The 16,814-nt window shown below is 40.0% G+C and overlaps 3 protein-coding genes across 3 annotated transcripts; 1 reads left to right on the top strand and 2 right to left on the bottom strand.

Annotated features, from left to right (window-relative positions):
• Positions 1-89: 89 nt before the first annotated feature.
• Positions 90-1,213, top strand: LOC115563653 (uncharacterized). The gene is made up of 4 exons (XM_030386973.2): positions 90-223; positions 294-498; positions 565-689; positions 754-1,213. The coding sequence occupies exons 1-4, from the start codon at positions 199-201 to the stop codon at positions 1,095-1,097; spliced, it is 699 nt and encodes a 232-aa protein (XP_030242833.2). The 5' UTR covers positions 90-198; the 3' UTR covers positions 1,098-1,213.
• Positions 1,214-2,044: 831 nt separating this feature from the next.
• On the bottom strand, positions 2,045-3,376 carry RFeSP (Rieske iron-sulfur protein). The gene is made up of 3 exons (XM_030386974.2): positions 3,159-3,376; positions 2,509-2,888; positions 2,045-2,443 (listed from the first exon to the last, which is right to left on the bottom strand). Exons 1-3 carry the CDS (start codon positions 3,241-3,243, stop codon positions 2,225-2,227), a joined length of 684 nt encoding a protein of 227 aa, XP_030242834.1. The 5' UTR covers positions 3,244-3,376; the 3' UTR covers positions 2,045-2,224.
• Positions 3,377-7,943: 4,567 nt separating this feature from the next.
• On the bottom strand, positions 7,944-9,520 carry LOC108658799 (protein disulfide-isomerase A6 homolog). Its single transcript, XM_018111448.3, has one exon. The coding sequence runs from the start codon at positions 9,498-9,500 to the stop codon at positions 8,172-8,174; it is 1,329 nt and encodes a 442-aa protein (XP_017966937.2). The 5' UTR covers positions 9,501-9,520; the 3' UTR covers positions 7,944-8,171.
• Between the last annotated feature and the right edge of the window lie 7,294 nt (positions 9,521-16,814).

Raw genomic sequence — 16,814 nt, 5'->3', positions numbered from 1 at the left:
TCGTTCATTAAGAGCTATCTTATGCCAATTTATAGTTTATATACTTCCCCAATTATATTCTTCCCTCTATTGCGCATTTTATTAAAACGAATTCATCGTTTCTTTAGCCAACGCTGCCAGAGTCATCGATGAGACCAAACAGCTTCAAAAACAAAAAGCATCTTATCGATTTCTAGCTTATCGCATTTTCAGCACATCATGCAGCGGATGGAAAACAGAAAACGTAAATAAACAGAAAACGCAAGCAATTTGAAATTTTACCAAATTCCTAACATAGTTTAACTAATTTATAGAAAATCGCAAAAATGGATCACGCTTTGCATGGGATGCGGTATCGACGAGCCTGTTTTTAAAGCTGTGGATGGACAATATAGACGATTTGCGTGGTCAGCGAGTCAAAACGGAAATTTATAAAGAAATGGCGGAAAAAATGTGGAAGTATGGACTTAGTCATATAGAAATCAAAGCCAAAATAGATAATATGACCAGGAAATATAGGTAGTATAGCTACATAGCTGTGAAGACTATTGAAAAGACAATTAACTATAATTACCTTTCTTGCAGAATAGAAATGCTAAAATGCCGGAAAACGGGTGAGCCTTCCAAATGGAAATATTTTAGTCATTTGAAGGAAATCTTAAAGGAGTCTAAACTGGTTAACTTAAGACTGTGCATGGCTGATAATTTTGGTATAATAATTTCTATATGTCTGGATATGTTATTTAGATATTTCTATTAACAAAGTACTTGCAGACTTTTCGCCTTGGGAAGATTCGGATAGCAGGGATTCATACGATCCACATGCGGACCTCTTCAGTCCACCTGCTATAGAGCCCAACGAAAGAGGACCCTCAAACAGTCCTGAGTCAACGGCCTCAAACAAAAGTGATTTATCCTATTCAGAAGAAAACTCTCAACCATCACTAGTGAATTATAAATTAAATAGATCTTCTAGAAGTCTGGAAATAGAGGAAGCCCAGCTAGCAGTTCAGCGCGAAAAGCTGAAGGTTTTGAAGGATATGGCTGATGATTTATCAGCTATACATAGAGGTTTTCTAAAAGCTTACAAACTAAAGGGATCTATCATCTCCATCTAATTTGTTAATGTATCTCCCCGCTTGCCATGGTTTCTATTAGCACTAGATCTTTATATACAGCTAACAGGGTACCAAATTACGTAGAGACAAATAAATAAACTTGTTATGAAAACTATTGCGAGACACCAAATCAAAATAAAGCGAAATACTGGCAGCTCTTTAAAGCAAACACGATGCTACACGATAGTTCAAGCGATAGGTAGCTACAAGTAAGTTTGGCTGTGTGGCAACGCTCGGCAAATTGTGGCAACCGCTTCAAATAACGACTGCATTTGCTGCAAGCTTTTTTTTTTTTGTTAATAAATAAAGTTTAACTAGTTTTGTGTTATAGTTTGTGAAATATAAGCTGTTTTATAGTGTCGGGTGTGAATTGTTTTAATTACAGTTCCGTTTATGTTTGCTGTTAAACAAGCAGAATTAAGCTAAACGCGATAGCAGTTGTTTGTGTGACCTACGCTGTATTTTGCCGGGTTTTTTTTTTCTCTTTTTTTTTTTTGTGGTAAGTTATAAAATAAAGTGTAAATAGTGGTGTTATTTTATTATGGTATTTGTGCTAATATTGCTGCATTAGTGTTATATGTGAAAGCATTGGAAATCGGGTGTCGGGTCAGTGCAGGTCAGTTTTACAGTTAATCATTTTTTTGCCTTACTCTTTGCTTGCCCTTCGCGAGGGATTTGCTTATGATGCTGTTAAATAGACGCACATTATTATGTAAATATTTCGTAATAAACTGATATTTTTGATTATTTATCTACATCTTCCCAAATGCTGTTATAGTTTTCAAGTTTCTTTAGAACATTTGACTTTAATACGCAACAGAAGCATAACTACAACAAAGTCTTGCCTATCCTACAGTTATAGCAACCATCATATCGAAATTAAGTTATTGTACTACCCATAGTGGTAATAGTATGCTATGAACAATTCTCAATTTAAAGATTGCGTCTTCAAATCTTTGTTACATTTGCCAACCCAAACATAACTGTTCTTTTTGGTATTTTTTAGTTTATAACCGTTCTGGTATTTTTGTGGTTTTTTTTATTAATTTACATTCCATCCATTCCTCTACTTTTGCTGTCGCGGGGGCTTTTGCTTAAACGTTAACAACTTTCGTTTCGAAGGATCTTTAACCAACGACCAGGGTAGTCTCATCGGGGAACTCGTGGGTGGGCACCTCCAGGTTCAATGGCGCCGGGCCCTTGCGGATGCGACCCGATGCATCATAATGGGAGCCATGGCAGGGGCAATAATAGCCACCGAAATCTCCGGCATTCGCAATTGGCACACAGCCCAAATGTGTGCAGACGCCAATGACGACTAGCCACTCGGGCTTGACCACGCGTTGCTGCAAGCAAATGCAAATATATATAGATATAAAGTTACGATAGAAATATAATACTATATAGTTACATCGTCTGTCTCGGGATCACGCAGCTGGGAGGTGGGCACGCCCCGCTCTGTTGCAATCTCGGCAGGAGTGCGATGGCGGATGAACAGCGGCTTGCCGCGCCACTTGAACGTCACCGACTTGCCCTCTGCTATGTCAGCCAACTTGATCTCGATCTTGGCCATGGCCAAGACATCGGCCGAGGCGCTCATCGAGCCAACGAAAGCATTCACCATGCCCTTGGCCGCATAGACACCACCAACGGCACCGGCGCCAACCAGCAGATAGGAGAACGCTTTGCGCTCCTCAGCGCTCTCGTTGCGGCGACGCGAATCCTTCACCGAGTCACGACGATAGGCCGTAAAGTCGGGCACCTGCAGGTCGGTGTGAGCCTGGCGTGTGGCTGCAAGGGAAATTCGATTATATAGCGGGCATATTTTCTATTCGCTTTACACTCTTGTACACTCAATCAGCTGTTCGCTGAGAAGGTTATGTTGAAATTACGTAAGGAAATTGGCAGGCTGTGCCATTTAGGCATAACAAACATTGCAAAAATCATTTATTGCTCAGCTATTATTATTATGAACTGCACACACTTTCGCATTTTTAGCCAAATTCACATTATATAACTGGCTCTGCGTCTCGATTTCTCACTTCACTCGTTTTTGCTTACCAACGGCTGCTCCGGTGGCCCGCAGGCTGTTAGACAGCGCCTGTGCGGTGGCGCGCACATAGGCACAGGACACGGCTTTCATCATCTTGTGAATGGGTTTTTTAAATTTGTTATTTCTCTATTTGTTTTTGTATCGAAAATCTCGTTGACGAGACCAACGTCGTCCGCTTGCTTTGCTGTTGCTGTGAAAAACCAGTGTGACCGTAGCCTGAAATGTAAGAATGCCAATAATTTTGTGACACTCGGATTTCATACAATAAAATACCTAAATTTTTATATTTTAACTTCACAAGCGAATATGCTATATATATTTTACAACATATATAATTAATCCTTGTGAATTGTATATTTTTATATATTTTATATACTGAAAATAGCTTAATTTAAATTGACAACGTTAACGCAATTATGGTCTTCGTTACGCATGTTGCGTTACGTGATAGTTGTTACGTGGGCAAGCAATGTTGGCTGCGCGCAAAATTTGACTCACTTGATGTTGGTTGCTTAAGCAATTTAACCGGAGGAATTGAAATGGGCGCGAAATTCGAATTTGGACTAGAACTAATTCGAACAATTGTTATACATTTTGGATATAACCGAAGGCTTTATTTATTGTTTACTTATTTTATATATATATTATATTCTCTTATATTATAATTATCTGTTATATTATAATCTCTAGTAAATATATTTATTGCATAATATTTATAACTTAAAATAATATTACACATTGTTTATATAAATATTAATTTTCTGAGAAATCGGGCTATACGAAACCTGTTACTCTCGTTATATTTTCTCTTATGAAAATGCATGTTGATTTTCCGAGCTAATAACAGTCAGCCTCCCTGCTCCCCACCCGCTGAGTGGCTGCTCATCAAGGTGAGCAACCCCTTTATTAAGAACTTATTCCCTCTGAAATTACTTAACTGCAGCAATTTAGCTTTCCTCAAACGGAAAAAGGGTTTTCATGGGGAAAAACCGGTTTGTGCACCCCCAAAAAATCCACCACCAAAGTTTTTCCGTTGCATTTTCGCCGTTCACAGCCTCATGATGTCATTTGCTGAAAATTCTTCAGACTGCAAAAAATGAAAAGTTTAAGAAGCCAAAATGACTGAGAAAATTCCCTTCAACTTAATTAATAATAGCTGCTGAGAAACATAGAGAATGAAAAACTATAAAAAAAAAATATTTGCAAATTGTGCTGAGCTCATCGCCGCAAAACAATAAAACATAAAGCCCATAAAAAATGCATAGAAATGAGCGGAAAAATGTATATGTATATATAAAATTCGCATAAAAATAGGCAACGGCTGAATTATTCGCACAACAACTTTAAAGCCAGAAGCCTAAAAAACAAAAATAAAGCTGTAAAAAAACAGCTACGCACAGCCGGCAAATGTAATTCCTTTGGCGCCAGCCCTGTGATTATCGAAAGTAGTTCTTTTTGATGTCGAAAGTTTTCCAACTCCACCCACTCAATGTCCCCTCCCCACCCGCTCCGCGACCAGTCGTCGCTAGGTGGCGCTGGCGAAAGTGAAAAGCGAATGCCGAAATGCGCCCGCTTCCTCCATAGAGCCAGCATTTTGGCCAGCAGGGCAATCTGCGCACATAAAGGCGCCTCTATGTACTTGCCACAACACTTACACACACACACACACACTAACACACTCACACATACAGCCAGTCCTATATAGACTCTATCACATTCACATAGAGAGCCGCACAAAAAGTGCGTGAATTTTTGGGCAAAACAACAAATGCAAAAGGAAAATTTTATTGCAACTACAACGAAGCTGAAATGCGCTAACTTTTTGTTTATTAGAAGAATAAAACTTAAAAAAAAAACCAATTAAATTATCAATATGCATTTAATAATAAATAATAATAATAATAATAAAAAAGAGTAAAATACAAGGATTTTAATAATAATAAAATTTTAAAAATATTTTTTTAATTTTGAATATGTATTTTCAGTCATAATAAATTTTTAGCAAAATTTTAATTTTATTTAAATTTTGGTTTCTTAAGCCATAGCAAAAGAATCAGTGCTTTTATTATTTAGTAATATTTAGCTAAAGAATTTAAGTCAATGTATTTCAGTGCAATACTTAAATTAAAATTTATAAAATATATTTACAATTTTTAAAAATAATTTAAAATTTATTTATATGCTTTTTTATTAGCAAAAAAAAAAAATTAATTTATATATTTATTTTAACATTTTCAGCTTTTAAAAACATTTACAATTTTTAAAACTAATTTAAGCCTTTTTATAAGTTTTCTTTTAGATGAAACAAAAATATTCTTAAAAGTTATTAATAATAGAATTTTTAAAGGAAAAGGGCTTTAAAGATTTGTTTTTTCAAATACAGTAAATTATGTATACATTAAAAAAAAAAATTGTTTTGTCTACTTAAGATAATATCCCAGTTAAGAGGCTTAAATCTCTATATAAAACTTCGTTCTATTTTCCTACATGAAATTTCGTATATATTTTCGTATGGAATCATGCATTCTCTTATTTGGAGTCAGGACCATTGAAGCATAAAATGTATAGTATAGTATTGAATACATACATATATATTTATAGTTTTTATGTATTGTCGTTCAGCCTGCCTTGAATTATTAGCTCAAGAGCAGCTAGACCAGTTCCTACACTTCACCTTCCTCTAATAGTCTAGTGAATCACTTTTGGTTAGTGTATGGCAGCAACACAGTTAAAACTATGCCGCGTAGGCGACGCAGCAGCAACAACAGCAGCAGCAGCGGCAGCAATGGTGGCAATAGCAACCAGAACCAGCAGCAGAACCAAAAACCAACTTCCCCAACTTTACTTTACCCGACACTAGCGCCCCCTCTACTCAGCGCCCACCGCCCACCGCCCACTGTCCCCCCTGCTGCTGGCATTAACTGCGTTACACTTTTCAGCAACTTTTACGTTGGGCGCCAACTACAACAACAACAACAACAGCAACAACAACAACAAGCATGAGAAACTGCTTTTGCCTCCTATTTTTCAACTGCTCGCCCACACACAAACTAAGCGCCAGGGGCTGCTTTTGTGTGTGTGTGTGTGTGTGTGTGTGTAAGTGTTGTGTGTGCAGCATTGCGGCTGCGGCTGTGGCAACAACAACAACAACAACAGCAGCAACAACAACGACGACAGCAACATTGCCTGCTCGAGCCGCTTATCGCAACATCAGCCAAGCATAAAGCTCAATACGCACAACCACCCTGCAGCAGCAGCAGCAGCAGCAACAACAACAAACAGTCGTCCCCGCCCATTCGCCGGCGCCGCCCCCTCCCTTTGACGAAAGTTGAAAGTGGAAAATTGTGCGTGGCAGCCAAAAGTTTCGTAGCTGAGCCAACTGCCTGATTGACTGACTGACAAACAGACGGACGGACGGACGGACGGACGAACTGAGCCACTGACAGTCGGGCCGAGCCACCGAGCCACCGAGCCACCTTAAGCCCCACTGCAACCCCTCGGCACTACCTTGCGCCATGCAAAACCCATTTACTCCTTGGGCTTCGGCTTCTCTGAAAATTAAATGAATAAGCAGCTCGTTCTGTGCAACGCTCAGTGCCCTGGCCTGGGCTAAAGGGGGTTAAGCTCTCGCAGGGGCAGGGCCGTGCCATGGCTGCTGAGGCTGGCTCGTGGCTTGTGGCATGTGCAGCCTTTAAGTTGTGCGCTGTCCCACTTCCAGACCCAGACCCAGACCCAGACCCAGAAGCCGCTGCCAAATGTAGCACAGCTGGCAGTCATTTTTGTGCGCCTCACTGACGGTTTGCATTTAAACTTATTATGCCACAGGCTAGGCTCTATATAATATAATATAATATATAATATATACATATATATGTATATATATATGTATACGTGAGTGTGTGTGTGTGTATGCTGGCACATGCTCAGGCTAAGGCTAAGCAGCTGCTGTTGGCCATATTTTGTCCAGCCAAGATTAGGTGACCATGACAATTGCTCAATTGTCAATTGGTCAATGGACATTGGGACATTGGCCATTGGGATCTGCTCAATGGCTTCCAAGCAACAGCTGCCCACATATTTGATAAGCTTGGCTCTAATGAGCCTGAACTGAAAGTCCATAAACGAAACTTCAAATGGAAAGTAAAAAGAAAATCAAAGAAAAATCCTTAATAGTGTTAGTACGAGGAGATCCCCTCAATACCTTGATATTTCACTAAAGCACAAGTCTCTAGTGCTTGAAATAGGAATGTTGCGAATACCTTGGAAAGGGGAGCCTTCGGGGGATGTAGGGTTGATTATAACAAAAATCGATATATATAACATTAACACGAAAAAAAGTTGTGAGGAATATAATTTGATAACTGACTTTCGATATATAATCGATAATAGAATAACAGAAGCGTTTATCGATACGGCCTTTCCAAAAAAAAATCAAGTCTCTAGCTGTTATATCTTCTGAGATCGCCGGATACGACGACATGCGAGCAGACGAACGGACGGACGGGCAGGACTAAATCGACTCAGCTTATCATCTTTCCAATACATGGGCTCTGCCACACCCCTACTGCCTACTTTAAAAAAAAAAACACCTTGATTTCTCAAGGCATATAAAGAGTTAACGTATTTCTTATATAGCGAAAAGATATATAAAATGATAAAAAAAAAGCCCGAATACTCTTTCCTTTGGAGCTGCAAGCGCAGATCAAATTTTTGTAGTCCAGTATTTCCGAATTATGGACTACAATTCAACTTGGGTTCTGCAAAGAACAAATAAATAAATATTATTTTGGATATTTACTCTGAATTAACTTCATAATTTAGAATAATTCAAGTATAAATATAATAATTACACGATTCGAATTCTGATTTTGAGGTGAATTCCAATTAAAAGTATGTTAGAGTGTAGAGAAAATGGGTACAAAAAAAAATGTGTCAAATGTGTATAAGATCGGTCGGTTGGGAACATGGTATCATGGGGCAGAGGTGATTATGATTAAATGTGAATGGAGCTCTGGAGCTCTCTACAGTTCATCCGAAATGGGATGGGTGGCGGCGGGCGGCTCCTTCTTGGAATTTTTGCCGTCCCAGGGCTCGATGCTCGCAATGCTCGGCAGCTCATCACAGCTGACGGTGGTCAGCTTGCCACGCCCCTTGGCAATATTGGCCAGAAACTCGTCGACGGCGGCCGTGGTCAACGGGCCCTTGAACAGGCCCATCTTCATTTTCATGCAGTTGACAACGGCCAGGCTGGGATACTTGTAGTTGATGCGCAGCCCGTTCTCGAGTGGCATCTGCGCGGTGGCCTCGCTCCAGACCCAGCCCCAGCGCTGCTGCTTGTACTTGTGGCCGACGCCGCGCAGCACGTTCAGCATATGATTCCTGCACTGGGCGTTGCAATCCTTCAGCGTGGGCAGGAAGGCGAGCATGCACCAGTCCTCGTTGACGCACGCATTGAACAGGACATCCTCGTTGGTGATCTCCACAATCTTGAAGGCCGGCACCACAGCCAAGTCCTGAGTGTTCACCCACTCAATGATTCCGGCCGCTGTGCGCTTGCTTCCCTTGTACTCGATGGCATCGGCCGCGTGCTCCGTTTGAGCGGGAATGTAGAAAATTGTGGGATAGCCGTTCACTTTGTATTCGGCAGCCAGTTCGCTGTGGGCGCTGGCATCGACCGCGCCCACCTTGAGCTTGCCCTTCAGCTCCTTGGCCACCTTGATCCATTCGGGGGCCAGGTTCTTGCAGTGCGGACACCAGGGCGTATAGAACTCGACCAACCAAGTGTCCTGCGAATCGAGCACCTGCTCCTTGAAGTCGTTCGGCTGCAGTTCGATCACATCGCTGTCCATGCAGATGCTGTCATCGGATTCTGCCGGACCTTCGCCTCCGATGACGTCCTTGATCTGTCTCTTGACCTCAGCCATGGCTGATTCGGCAATGGCTTTCGCTGTGCGCGGCCCAAAGAAATTGATGGGAGTGCTCTTATCGATACCGAAGATTTTGATCACTGGAAAGCCTTGAACTTCGTACTTTGTACACAGCTCCGAGTTGCGCTCTCCATTGATCACGCCCAGTTTGACAACGCCTTTCAGGGCCTTGGCCAGCTGCTTGTATTCGGACACCAGGGCGTGGCAGTAGCTGCACCACGTCGCATAGAACTGTACCACCCAAATGGCATCGTCCTGTAGCACGGTGCTGTCGAAATTTTCAGCGCTTAGCTCAACAACGCCATCTGTTGGCGAGTAGAGGCCGCTCGACTGGCCAGCGACCATCATGAAGAGCATCAGGACACTGCAAAGAGCGAGAATCACGAAGATCCGAATGCTCCACGATTTATTTATACGTTTCATTTTTCACTTCGCCTCTAATACTGTATATATAAAATATTATTTTGTTTTTAACAAAAATAAAATTCTGTTCTTACGAAAATGTTGAAATAATAACTCTTGAGTTGTTGTTATTGCAATGAGTCTAATTTTTATTTGAGTCTCGCATCTGCTCGACTGTTGGTTTAAGGCCTACTGGGACTTTTCTATTTGTTAGGAAATCAAATGAGACTGAAATATATTTCATGGCTTTGTCAAATTCTTGCTAAGGATTTGTATACGATCATTGGATGTGTGGGAAGTAGGGAAGTTCTATGATAAGGAAATTTAATCGTATATTCTTTATGAAGCAAGTTCTAATGTTAAGAGCAGCAGGTGGAGTTGGAGCTGTGAGAGCGGGAGTGTAGCTCTCAATATGATTGTTTTCCAAATGTACGATCTCTTAAATAAAAGAAGGATAAAATGGAATCTAATAAAAACAATAGTTGAATTCGATATAAATTCATTAATCTCTATTAAACATGAGTTCAAGGACAGAATAAATAGTTTATTTAGAATGTTATTTATTAACTATTTATGTAAAAAAAATGATTAGCGCAATTTGAGATCTATTGCTTGTTCCTCTATAAACGACAGCATTTCCAACTTTCCATCTGGCTTCTGATCTTAGTTAGTTATATAGTAGTTATATAGTTATATAGTATACCGTATACATTATATATATTTTATATAGTATAGTATTCCTTATTAATTTTGCATTCAATTCAGAAAGTTTAAAATTTATAAAAAATAAATAAAAATAATAAATAAACAATAAAATAAAAATTCCATTAATATCTTGATTAGAAAAACTAATAAAACTTTTTAAGAAACAATTCTTTGTATATGTATATGTATTTAATATATAATGCTGAAATCGACACCAATGATATTTCTGAACTTCAGAGCAGAGGATTCCAAGACTAACTTCTCTAGCCCGTTTCTGCCCTTTGTCTCCCAAGCTCGCACTTTAAACTTTGTTGACATTTTTTATCAATTTCAAGCTAGAAACCTGAAAGTTTTTCTTTTCAACAGCCGAAAGGAAAGAAAACAAGTAAGAAAGCTCTAGTCGAGACTGCTCGACTACGAGATCCCCTGAACCCTACAAGCAACTGATATTTCAAAAATAATTAGAAAACACACACGCACACACACACACACACACGCATACATACAAATACACGCACACACACACGCATACAAACAAACACACGCATATACACACACTCACTCACATATACAGGCGATTGCGCTTGGGTTGCGCTGCAGTGTTGGCAATATAATGAAAACTTATTTGTTGAATAATTTAATTTCTAGACGTACGATCGAAATGAAACTTTCAGAACGTAATCATAATGTTAAAATGTATGTGTATACCGAAGCTCAAGTCTCTAGTATTTGATATACGACTTTTACAAAGATGAGGGTGAGGGGGTGGATTTAGGGGTGGGGGGTAAATTTTAACAAAAACCGAAATTGTATAAAATTCATCTTAATATACATTTTAAATTTGGAGACTCTAGCTTGAAAGATGTAGGAGATATAATTATTTAAGTGATCTTCGATAAGGTTTTTTATCGATAAAAAAATATCGGAATGAGTTATCGTTTTTTAGTGATAAACTCGATCTGCGCGTGATATATACGGACATTTTAAAAAAAAGTTGAAGTCTCTAGCTCTTATATCTTCTGAAATCGACGCGTTCATACATACGGACGGACGGACGGACGGACGGACGGACGGACAGACAGACGGACAGGGCCAAATCGACTCAACTTGTCGTCCTGATCAAGAATATATATACTTTGTGGGGTCTGCCACGCCTCCTTCTGCCTGTTACATACTTTTAACAAAACCATTATACCCTGATTTCCCATTTTCAATGGGTTCAGGGTATAAAAAGAAAAAAGAGCATAAATATATATCCAAACATATATATAGAATATATGAAATGAATAGAATGAAAAACAAGCTGGCTAAAAAAGCGTGAATGAAACCTGCCCTAAATTCGCGCAAGCGGCTTAAAACAACAACAACAACAACAACGACTACAAGAAGAAGAATAACAACAAAAACAACAGCGAGAAAAAGGAAGCGAAATATGAAATAAAAACAGGATACAAAGCATTGCCAAATAGGAGAAGAAAAACAAGAAGCATAAGGCGTACGCAATGGGCGGTCCACAGAATGCGTGGGCTGACTGCTAGCGAAAGGTGGTGGGGGCGTGGCAGTTGAAGAAGAAAAAAAACACACACAAAACGTGTGAAAGACGAAAGGCGAAAGGAAACGTCGACGCTGCGTTTTTATGCGAACGCCAGTCCTTGTTGCAGGACACGCACCAAAAGGAAGGCGCAGCACGCATAAATCTAATGCCAAATTACATTATTTTGTCATTTCGCCCCCCACAGAACCCCAGCGTACCCAACGCAGCCGCCCCAGCTACAGCGGCACTGCTGCTGCAGTGTCCTGGCCGGCGGGCATAAAACACTGTCAAAAATAAACTTGAGCACAAAAAGGAAAAAACTGCAGAAAGCTCTTGGGGTAAAAGTTTGCCAGCCAAGAGCAACAACAACAACAACAACAGCAACAACAACAACAATAGCAACAGCCAAAAGTACATTATATGCAAGCATGCAAAGGGGGGTAAGGCGAGGGAATGCCAGTTGTCAAATATATATATATATATATACTATATATATATATATGGATATATATAGATGACTCGGTGTGCGTGCGTATGCGCTGGGGTCTGAGTCCTTGGGGTTGTTTGCCAAGTTCGCGGCCGAAGCCGAAAGTGAAAGTAAATGCAAGCGAGCCTCAAAAAACGAAGCGCACGCGTCGCTGTCGCCGTTGACGCTGCGGCGCTGCTGACGCTGGCGTTGCGTGCGTTTACCAAATATCCTTCGGCACGTTGCTTGGCCAAGGACATTGCGGCCATTAAAATTGGAGGCATTCAAGCTTTTTTCGGTTTTCTTGAGACGCACGACTGCAACAAAAAAGAACTCAATCGCGCGCTCTCACTCACTCACTCACTCGCTCACTCTCTGTTGCTCTCCCATTCGTTTCTGGTGGGGCGCACTCGCTCTCTGCGCGCGCTCTCACTCACTCACTCTCTCTCTCTCCCTCTCTTTTTCTGTGTCGCTCTGGCTCGCCCTCTCTCTTGTTTTTGCGTTTGCGTATTGGCCAACTTTCACTTTCTTTGCCTTGTCCTTTGCCTTCACAGCTTTTCACTTTCGCTTTTCCTAAAAACCCTGTGAAAGTTCGTCGTACGCGCGCTCTCGCTCTCTCCCTCCCGCTCTCACACATTCACCATCTGTCTCTCTCTCTCTCGCTCGCTCACTCGCACATCGCTGCACGCCATCTCGCTCCGGCGCGCGACTTCCTGTCTGTGTGTGTGAGCTTCCGGTTTTGTTTTTACTACTGATAAGGCGTCAGCCAGGCGACTGCCCAAAAAAGTATGCTATGCTTTCGCTGTGTGAGTGCGTGTGCGTGTGTGTCTGTGTGTGCGTGTGTTTTTGTGTTTTGGGAAGACGACCAGCAGGCGCCCTTTTTATTGTTGTTGCCTCTGTGCGTTGCAAGGATCAAGGACGTTCAAGAAAACCGAAATGGGCTTCGGGCCTCGGCACAAAAAAAAATGCAGGGCGTACAATTTTCATTTACTTTGACTGCGCTGCTGCTTCTTCCATGTTTTTCTTTGCTTTTCCTTTTACTTTTTTTTTTCTTTCCTTCTTTGTTTTGGTGGTGGTGGCTTGACTTTGACATGGGTTTGAGTGTGCTGGGCAGAGGGGCGGAGGCGTGGTCGCTTAGATGGCTGCAGCTGCCTCTTTGGGCCTGTACATAACAGAAGTGCGTGTGCGCCTACATAATGCGTGTGCTATATGCCATCTGTGTGCGTGTGTGTGTGTGTGTGTGTGTCGAAAGGGGGGGAGGTGGTAGCTCTGCTGCTGCTGCAGTCCTTTATTGAGCCAAGAGCCACCCATCTCTGGTGGAGTCAGGCAGAACCAAACGACCCGCTGCGTTTGTAATTTTCTCATTTTTTGTGCGTGTGCAGCAGCGACGTCGACTCTGGGGGCGGTGGGGGCGTTGGGGCGGCCAAGGTGGTTGTAGGCGCGGCATTGTGAGTGACGTTAAATGCTGTTGTTGCTGCTGTATACACAATATATATATATGTACAGTATATGTATGTATATAGCTGGCTTTTGGTATATAACAGGTTTTTCTTTTCTTTTTTTGGCAACTGCACAACAGGCGAACATTTTCATTGCTTTTCCTTTTTGGCTTTGCCCTTTGGTTACTTATGTGGGCCGCAGCGGGCACGCTGCATAGCAATGAGTTTGCCTCCGCCTCGGTTAGTTTAAAGTAAAAGTTTTTGCTTTTGTGGTTTTTTGCGTTTCTCCCGCGCCCTTCCACCTTCACTCTTCACTCTGCGCATAAAGTGCGTGCCAAATATCGCTTGCGGTTCGAGTTGGCTTGCCTTTTATAGTTAATTGCCAACTTAAAGCTTTCAAATATACGTATATACACATTTATATAAATATGTATGCATGTATACTTGAGATAGCCGAGCAGGAAACGAAATTAATTTGGTCGTTAATGTGCCTTGGAAGTGACAGCAAAAAAGTTCAATGTAATTGCGAGAGTCTAAAGAAATGAACTCGAGCCAGCATGCGTAGCTATAGGGTTTCTTATCATAGACCAAAGGCCATGAGCTGATGATAGTTGCGACAGTCTGAGATATGACATGGAAAGGCTCTACATTGAATTGATTCAAGTTTAGTTGGAACAGAGTTGGGTATTAATTAAGGAATATTTTTGTGTTTTTCTTTCTTCATATTCAACTGAATATGTTGTAGTTAAAGTAATATTATATGACAATAGATTGTGTTAATATATCATTTGATCTTCACTTTGATTAACATAAGTAAAGTAATATGATTTTTATTGTCAGTCTCATTGACTTTTGTGATGTTCAGCAAAATTCCCCAGAATTTCTATCCATTGTACATTATCCATTTCATTGTCATTGACAATATTATATTCAATATATTTTTTACCATCATTTATATCACTATTATTATTCATTTGTCATTATGAATTTTAATATTTAATTTAATTTAATATTTTCATTTATTATTATCATTATTTATCATTTGTTATAAGTTTTTCTTGATTTTATTATATGTATTATATTTATTGCAATTAATCAAATCATTTTCATTTTTATTATCAAAATCACTAGCAACATTATTTATTTTCTTTATAAAATTTATATTTATTATTTATTATATTGTATTTTTTTTTTTATAAAATTTATATTTATTATTTATTATATTTTATTTTTTTTATAAAATTTATATTTAATATTTATTATATTATATTTTTTATAAAATTTATATTTATTGCATTGCAATTCATAAAAAAAAAAATTGAATATTCGAAAAAACCGATTAATTACCCGAAAAACAGCAAAATTCCCCATAGTCCATCCCTAAGTATTTTTATCCATTGTACATTATCAATTTCATTGTCATTGACAATATTATATTCATTACATTTTTTACCATCATTTATATCACTATTATTATTCATTTATCATTATGAATTTTAAAATTTAATTTAATATTTAATTCTAATATTAATATTAAGCTCATTAATTTTATCATAATTATTTTTAACATTATTAGTGACAATGTCCCACAAAACCCCAGTAAGACTATTTATATACATATAGTGTCTCCTGAGTTTAGTTTCTGTTGATCCAAAGGTCAAAGATATTTATGTGTCTCCCAGCTGCCTACTCGTTGTCTCTCGTCTCTCAGCTGCCTGCTCGATATCTCTTGAAGCTTTCAGTCGCATTCAATCTGAGAATGTTGCTCATTAGGACAGCCAGGCTGTCTGGCATTCGTGTCATCCACCTACTCGTTCCGCCAATAATTTCTATATATGTATGTATTTATCTATCCAGCATTCGCTACACAATTGTTCCACATTTATTTCAAGTCCCGCTGCGCATTCATCATGCGGATGCAGCCTCAGCTCGGCGCTAAAAATGTTCATTCAGGAATTCGCGACACTGACAGCACCTGCCCATCACAAGCTATAAATGCCAGTCTCTCTGTCTCTCTCTCTCTCTCGCTGTCTCTTTCACTTTCTCTTTCACCTTTTCCCTTTCACATTTGAAACATTTTCCGCAATCTTGCCAAATGTCAATCAAAGCAAAATGTCAGCCTGCAAGCTGCCACAATAACCTACCCGCCCCACACCCTTTCCACCACACTCGCCTCTCGCCTTTCTCCGTTTTCCCTATGCTTTACGCATTTTGAGCGCCATCGTTTCGCATTTTCCAGGCTTTTCAGCTTTCGTCCTTTGCGCCAACACAACAAAAAAACAATTAAAAAAAAAACTTTTGTGGATTAAATGTATTTGTAATTATGTATTAGCCAAGAGAGCAAAAAATAAAAAAAAAAAATCTTTTGCCTTTGAGCTTTGAGCTGCTGTGGCAGTTGCTCTTGTTGTTGTTGTAGTTGTCATTGCTGTCATGCTGATAACACGCACACACACACACACACTAGCTGCTGCTATGTAAAAGCTTTTGCTTGTGTATATATATAAAGCGACGTCAACGTCAGCGTCAGCTGCGCTGCCAGGAGGCAGTCAGGCGGACTAAAATGTGTTGCACTGCGTAAGACGCAGCCTACGCACAAGCCGCACACGCACACACACATACACTGAGCTGCAGAGTAATTATGTTGCCCGGCTTCTATGTAGCTGCCCAACCCCCATAGAAGAAATTTCAAAGCTCATTGGTATTTTTAGTAGTGCCTGTGTGCCTTGTTTTCATTGCATGCCACCCCATCAGCCACACCCACTTGGCCAGACCGTCCGCCCATCCTTTAGCTGTGCCGCTAGTTGATGCTGACGTCGCAGTCGACGTCGACGGCGCTGCGCAGCTCATTGAAATTTGAGGATTTTTGTCTCAGTGCCCTAATTAATTTTACGTACCATGAAAATCATTGTTTGTTGCTTTGCTTTTGTTGTTGTTGTCACTGCGCGTGTGTGTAGGTGTCTCTCTGTGAGTGTGTTTGCATGTAGGTGTGTATGAATCGCATTGCAGAGACCTGTTTGAGCTGAAGCTCAAGTAAAAGAGCAGCTCACGCATCTCAAATGAAAATGTTCTTGCAGCCCTACTTAAATGCTAATTACACTGCAATGAATGCTTAGCTAATTACGTAAATATCAATAATTCACAATAAAATATATTCAACATCTATAATAAGAAAGTATTAGATATCCAAAAAT

Source organism: Drosophila navojoa, chromosome 3, assembly GCF_054131105.1.
Source record: "Drosophila navojoa isolate 15081-1374.11 chromosome 3, UAZ_NAV_1.0, whole genome shotgun sequence".
Taxonomy (NCBI): Eukaryota; Metazoa; Arthropoda; class Insecta; order Diptera; family Drosophilidae; genus Drosophila; species Drosophila navojoa.
This window is presented reverse-complemented; position numbering and strand designations above follow the sequence as displayed.

Excerpts from the sequence above, each read along its gene's own strand:
- RFeSP (XM_030386974.2), bottom strand. The coding sequence starts at position 3,243 with ATGATGAAAGCCGTGTCCTGTGCCTATGTGCGCGCCACCGCACAGGCG. Across the intron at positions 2,889-3,158 it reads GGCCACCGGAGCAGCCGTTG|CCACACGCCAGGCTCACACC; the intron begins GTAAGCAAAAAC and ends TTTCCCTTGCAG. Across the intron at positions 2,444-2,508 it reads GTGATCCCGAGACAGACGAT|CAACGCGTGGTCAAGCCCGA; the intron begins GTAACTATATAG and ends ATTTGCTTGCAG.
- LOC115563653 (XM_030386973.2), top strand. The coding sequence starts at position 199 with ATGCAGCGGATGGAAAACAGAAAAC. Across the intron at positions 224-293 it reads GCGGATGGAAAACAGAAAAC|AAAATCGCAAAAATGGATCA; the intron begins GTAAATAAACAG and ends ACTAATTTATAG. Across the intron at positions 690-753 it reads GTGCATGGCTGATAATTTTG|ACTTTTCGCCTTGGGAAGAT; the intron begins GTATAATAATTT and ends AAGTACTTGCAG.
- LOC108658799 (XM_018111448.3), bottom strand. The coding sequence starts at position 9,500 with ATGAAACGTATAAATAAATCGTGGAGCATTCGGATCTTCGTGATTCTC.